The 6,829-nt window shown below is 37.1% G+C and overlaps 1 protein-coding gene across 12 annotated transcripts in view; it reads right to left on the reverse strand.

Moving 5' to 3' along the window:
- The window catches only part of LOC109142868 (NACHT, LRR and PYD domains-containing protein 12-like), a 10,895-nt gene extending 6,625 nt beyond the window's left edge, over window positions 1–4,270 (reverse strand). For 2 of the 12 annotated variants that reach the window (XR_003461672.1, XM_027274997.1), the window contains exons 1-3: window positions 4,058–4,259; window positions 3,017–3,163; window positions 1,661–1,813 (exon numbers count right to left, since the gene is read on the reverse strand). Coding sequence is in view for 11 of the 12 variants with exons in the window: in XM_027274997.1 (XP_027130798.1) it covers window positions 1,661–1,813; window positions 3,017–3,144 (281 nt within the window). In the remaining variant the exon portion in view is untranslated. Of the gene's footprint in view, window positions 1–1,208; window positions 1,272–1,660; window positions 1,814–2,310; window positions 2,378–3,016; window positions 3,178–4,057 lie in introns of those variants that run through there. The other 10 variants (XM_027274991.1, XM_027274995.1, XM_027274990.1 and 7 more) reach the window with 9 other exon arrangements.
- Window positions 4,271–6,829: the final 2,559 nt, after the last annotated feature.

A 6,829-nucleotide genomic window follows, 5' to 3' on the forward strand; every position in this document is an offset into this window, starting at 1 on the left:
GTCTCTTTGGACTGGCATCTCTTCATAGACGACAGCTGGTGCTAGGGACTCTTCAAGTGGCCTCCTCTTCCTCCACATGAACATCCATCTTCTGGACTTCAGTCAGTCTGAGAGGTTGAACAGTAACAGGCTTCCATAAGAAACAACAAACGCATATAATACAGTCATATTTTCACCTGGTCCTTTTCTTTTCAACAAAGTTCAAAATGAACTCACCTCAAAAGACTATAGCAGTAAAATCCTCTCCCCTCATAAACATTTATAAGGACACGACAACATGCTGTGACACAATAAAACATCTTTATGATTATATGACCTGATTTTGGTTTCAGGAGTCAACGAGACTTTTCCACTCACCAGTATATAACCAGTCATATTTTCACCTGCTCACTTTTCTTTAAGTCTCTGCTGTTTTCTTGGTTTCAGCTAGGTTTAATGTGAATTATTCAATTCAAGACAATTTATCAAAGACTTTGTGTCGACAGATGAATCAAAACTGTGAGTTCATTCAAACTTTCTTTCCTCTACAGTCCCAGAGAGAAACTGACTCAAGACTTTGACAGGAAAATAATAAAATGTGGATTAACACTCACCCTGACTCAGAATCACTTTGCCTCCGTCTGCTCTGTCGACTTTAATGTAGTCCAAACAAACTGAACTCTTTCACTTCAGGTTCCCTCCCTGTTCTTATCAGCATGGACCACATGTTAATGTTGCTCCTCCTTTATGTTGCCCGTTCATGAGCGTCTCTCTCAGAATTTAAATGAGTTTTGATGTTTAAAGATGGAGATAATCTGTTGTGTTTAAGTTTGAAACTAACGTTTCTTAAACTAATTTAACTAAATGTTTTTTTGTACAAGACTTACAGGGAACCAACACAAAGTTGGACATCAGCCCCTCCATATCTACTGGATCTGGATCTTTGTTTTCTAAGGTACACACCAATTAACAGCAGAAACTGAAAACTAACATCAGAAATCACCACGATGAATAAAAAAATAAATTATGAAATTAAATAGTCCCACTCTCCCTGTCACATGTACCAGCCTCAAAACAGAAGCAGAAAAGTAGTAAAGCCTCTTGCTTGATTTGATTGGCAGTCTGAGTTGACTGTTTTTGATTTAATACATAAACACAAAAAAGAAAACATGACATCCGCAGAGGAAACTGAAAAAGAGCAAAATAAATGAGTTAGTATCAGTTCTTACTTTGTGTCTGAGGGTCCAGGTTCATTACTGAGTCTGGGGAATCTCATTGGACCGGTCACTCTTAAGACAGACAGATGGATTCTGGAGACTCTGCTTCTCCCTGTTGGATGAACTCTGCAAACACCAAACATTTTTTATTCAGATCATATGAATCTTTGATAAATTTATGAAGTCTTAAATACTCAACTGCTTGCTTGCTGCTGCTGTTGATAATGAGGAGCTTTAAAAGTTTGTATTCGTCCTCTTAGATCAGATTACAGCTTTTCCAGGTGACTGACAGCTGTCACAGACACTAAGAGGAAGATGTCACAAATGATTTCTCTTTCTGTCACAATAAGTTTGTTAAATGTTTGTTTGAAAATACATTTTAATAAAAATAAGGCCAACAGAAAACATGGCAAAGTCAGCAACTGAAAATGAGTCAAATAAATGAGTTAGTATCAGTCTCTTACTTTGTGTCTGAGGGTCCAGGTTCATCACTGAAGGCTGGAGGAAGAAGATCTTTGGACTGGTCACTCTTCATAGACAGACAGCTGGATGCTGGAGACTCTTCAGTGTCCTCCTCTTCCTCCACATGAACATCCATCTTCTGGACTTCAGTCAGTCTGAGAGGTGGAACAGTAACAGGCTTCCATAAGAAACAACAAACGCAATATAATACAGTCATATTTTCACCTGGTCACTTTTCTTTTCAACATAGTTCAAAATGAACTCCACCTCAACAGACTATAGCAGTAAAATCCTCTCCCCTCATAAACATTTATAAGGACACGACAACATCACTGTGACACAATAAAACATCTTTATGATTATATGACCTACATGTTGGTGTTCAAGAGTCAACGAGACTTTTCCACTCCACAGTATAGAACCAGTCATATTTTCACCTGCTCACTTTTCTTTAAGTCTCTGCTTGTTTTCTTGGTTTCAGCAGGTTTAATGTGAATTATTCAATTCAAGACAATTAATCAAGACTTTGTGTCGACAGATGAATCAAACTGTTGAGTTCATTCAAACTTTTCTTTCCTCTACAGTCCACAGAGAGAAAACTGACTCAGAGACTTTGACAGGAAAATAATAAAAATGTCGGATTAACACTCACCCTGACTCAGAATCACTTTTCCTCCGTCTGCTCTGTCGACTTTAAATGGAGACTGAACAGACTGAACTCTTGCATTCTGAGTTTTCCTACCTCTGCTTATCAACCTGCATCACCTGGTTAATGTTTAACCAGGTGATCCTCTCCTTTAAATTTACAAGAAATCAGGTGAATTCATCTTTGTGTGTGTGTGTGTGCTCTCACCGATCACCTGTTCAGCATGTGTTCATGAGCGTCTCTCTCAGCTTGAACAGCAAATTGAGTTTTGATGTTTAAATGATGTGAATAATCTGTTGTGTTTAAGTTTGAACTAACGTTCTTCAAACTAATTTAACTAAATGTTTTCTTGTACAGACTTACAGGGAACACAAACACAGTTGGACATCAGCCCCTCCATGATCTACTGGATCTGGATCTTTGTTTTCTAAGGTAACACCCAATAAAGCAGAAAACTGAAAACTAACATCAGAAATCACCACGATGCGATGAATAAAATAAATAAATTATGAAATTAAATAGTCCCACTCTCCCTGTCACATGTACCAGCCTCAAAACAGAAGCAGAAAAGTAGTAAAGCCTCTTGCTTGATTTGATTGGCTGTCTGAGTTGACTGTTTTTGATTTAATACATAAACACAAAAAAGAAAACATGACATCAGCAGAGGAAACTGAAAAAGAGACAAATAAATGAGTTAGTATCAGTCTCTTACTTTGTGTCTGAGGGTCCAGGTTCATCACTGAAGTCTGGAGGAGGAAGATCTTTGGACTGGTCACTCTTCAGACAGCTGGATGCTGGAGACTCTTCACTGTCCTCCTCTCCCTCCACATGAACATCCATCTTCTGGACTTCAGTCAGTCTGAGAGGTGGAACAGTAACAGGCTTCCATAAGAAACAACAAACGCAATATAATACAGCAGTCATATTTTAAACTCATCATAATAATCAGTTTAGTTGAAGTGAGAGCTAAAGTTCTTCTTTGAATCAGTCGTAAAGCTTCTCTCCTGCCCTCGCTGTGATACTGAAGAGGAGCAGGAGCAACACAACCTCCTGCAGCTGTTTACTGTCGACAGGTGATGAAAGTCACAGATACAACAAATCTATGTCCTGTCTAAAACACTGGAAGTCTCTCTGAAAGCATTTTGTTTAAGTCCTTTTTAATTCTTTGTTGTCGTGCTGAGGTTTGGACTGTTGGTTGAACAAGACAAACATTGAGAAGGTGTCACCTTGAACTCTGGGTAACTGAGTCAGCATTTCTTACTATTTTCAGAATTTTTACAAACCATTCAATCATGGAGAAAATAACAAGCAGATTAATTCATCATCTGAGTTGCATTCGAGTAAAACATAGTTCAAAATGAACTCCACCTCAACAGACTATAGCAGTAAAATCCTCTCCCCTCATAAACATTTATAAGGACACGACAACATCGCTGTGACACAATAAAACATCTTTATGATTATATGACCTACATGTTGGTGTTCAGGAGTCAACGAGACTTTTACACTCCACAGTATAGAACCAGTCATATTTTTACCTGCTCACTTTTCTTTAAGTCTCTGCTTGTTTTCTTGGTTTCAGCAGGTTTAATGTGAATTATTCAATTCAAGACAATTAATCAAGACTTTGTGTCGACAGATGAATCAAACTGTTGAGTTCATTCAAACCTTTCTTTCCTCTACAGTCCACAGAGAGAAAACTGACTCAGAGACTTTGACAGGAAAATAATAAAAATGTTGGATTAACACTCACCCTGACTCAGAATCACTTTTCCTCCGTCTGCTCTGTCGACTTTAAATGTAGTCCAAACAAACTGAACTCTTTCACTTTCAGGTTCCCTCCCTGTTCTTATCAGCATGGACCACATGTTAATGTTGCTCCTCCTTTATGTTGCCCGTTCATGAGCGTCTCTCTCAGAATTAAAATGAGTTTTGATGTTTAAATGATGTGAATAATCTGTTGTGTTTAAGTTTGAACTAAAATCTATGATGTATGGATGTACACTGAAGGATGTGTACTTCATGAAGGTAATTGGTTAATGAATCAAGCTGATAATGCGCACACACACACAAACACACACACACACACACAAACAGATTAATTCATAATCTGAGTTGCATTCAAGTACAACATAGTTCAAAATTTTGTATGTGTGTGTTTTAGTTTTTTTTCCCTCCCCTGCTATTCAAATATGAATAATGAATGTTTGTATATTGTATTTTCACTTTGTCGCTCATTGAATGAATACCACTACCCACTTTCAAATATGGACTCTGTCATTGTTGGGATACCAAAATCCATGAACTGCCTCTACCCCATTTACACCTGTGCTGTATCTTTGAATATGTGGATGTATATGACTGCACCTGATAAAGGGAAATCAAAAAGAAGCGCTCCACCTCAACGGACTATAGCAGCTAAATCCTCTGCCCTCATAAACATCGCTGTGACACAATAAAAACATCTTCATGATTATATGACCTACATGTTGGTGTTCAGGAGTCAAGGAGACTCACTCACTTACTCAGTTGCCATGTGTGTGTGTGTGTGTGTGTGTGTGTGTGTAGTTACTACAGAAAGAGAAGAAACAAACAAAATGCACCTTTGATATCAATATATTACAGTAGATATTATATCAGATATTAAACATGATGTGAAATGGTAACAGACATAATCAGTATGGCGTGAAAGAAAACAAGGCAAACAAATGAGTACAGAGTATCAGTACAGAGATGAATAAATGAGAGAATACAGTGTTACTGACTGACCACTTTTTTTTTCTTGATTTCTTTTAGTGTTTCTTAAAGCCAGAAAGTTGCCATTTGAAATGACTTTAATTTTGTGTCATGTCTGCTTTTTTTTATACAAAGTTAAACAACTGAATGAACATCCTCTAAGACTGGTGATTCCATAATTTCTGCCAGGGTTTGTTATATAATATATATATATATATAATAATATATAATATATATATATATATTATATATAATATAATATATAAATATATATATATATAAATTATATATATATATATATATATAATATATATATATATAGATATTATAATAGATATAAATTAATAGAAACACAAATGGGAATAAAGGCCTGTGTACAAATGCAGTGGGAGGATTTTTAAGAAGTCTTTTTGGTTGCTACCAGAATCTTTAGTGAATATTTGTCCCTGATATACTTTGATATGTTTCCCAAGTAGAACAAGAGACAATAAATCTCCTCTGGGTGGCAGCTTGTACTCGAGTCCAGATCCACGACCGAAAAATAAGAGTATGGTGTGCCGTTAAGTGTTCTCATTGTTTCCAGCATGAAAAAAACCTCACACAGTTCTTCCAAAAAAAAGTCTTGCTAGATTTTTGCAGAGAAATTCAAAATGTGCAGAGGAGTTAAACATTTGCATAGAAAATGAATATATAACTGTGTTAAGAAGTTCACCTGTGCTAATAAATGACGATAGCAGTCTGAATCTGCTAAACATAAAAGGTGGTGTTTACCTTCATTACAGCATATTTCTGTTTATTTTCGGACTCCAATCACAAAAGAAGAATCAGAGGCATTAATAAGAACCAGAATCAGTAATGATCAACTTTATTGTGAAGCTTCTTGCATAAAAAAAAAAAAAACAGAAGTAGTGGAGAAAGTATTCAGATAATTGTAGAAATATTCAAAAAATATATAAAAATGCAAATACAGAAGATACAAAAGATTGAAACTGTGGCACCCACAAAATAAGTGTTTTTGTTGAGATGTTACTGTTTCATTTCCACTGAGAGTCACTTTTTAGTTTATTGTATTATTTATTTTATTATGGTCTGTCTAATTTAGAAGAAACTCACCGGGGATTCTTAGCAACGCAGCGCGAAGATTACAATACATGTACATGTCATGTATAAAGGGTACACCCAAGATCCCAATTAAACAGTTTTTAGGGAGCATTTTCCTTCCTTAAGTTAAGAGAACATTCACTTCTCAATCATTTAGGAGAAAAGGCAATATTAGCTCTAAGCCCAGAGGTCAGGGGCAATTCTTTAAACACCTTACCTGGATACACAGTCATGTAAACAAAACAGTCTTTAAGACCCAAAATAGGACTCACCTGAACCAGAACAGGATGGCCCGTGTCTCACCCACTCTCCATGTCCTAACCGGCCAGCGCCTCCTGGTTTTGGGGATGGTGTGGGACCTTCTCTGATGTGACCTTTGACCTTTAAAAAGGAACAGCAACTATCACCGGTTTCTTTTATATACTCCCACCGACACCTGACCCGTATCTTAACCCTAACCCTAACCCCTGGTGCCTGGCCCTAACCCTAACCCCTAACCCCTGGTGCCTGGCCCTAACCCTAACCCCTAACCCCTGGCCCTAACCCTAACCTTAACCGGGAACATTTATCCTAACCCTAACCAGATTGAACTCCCAGCTTGACCTTTGACCTAACCTATTACCCACCTTATCCACCTGTTTTAAAATTTAAAAATAATACTTACCTGCCCTGAAAAAAAGAGAAAAAT

The sequence above is a fragment of the Larimichthys crocea genome, chromosome XXIV (genome assembly GCF_000972845.2).
Source record: "Larimichthys crocea isolate SSNF chromosome XXIV, L_crocea_2.0, whole genome shotgun sequence".
Lineage (NCBI taxonomy): Eukaryota > Metazoa > Chordata > Actinopteri > Sciaenidae > Larimichthys > Larimichthys crocea.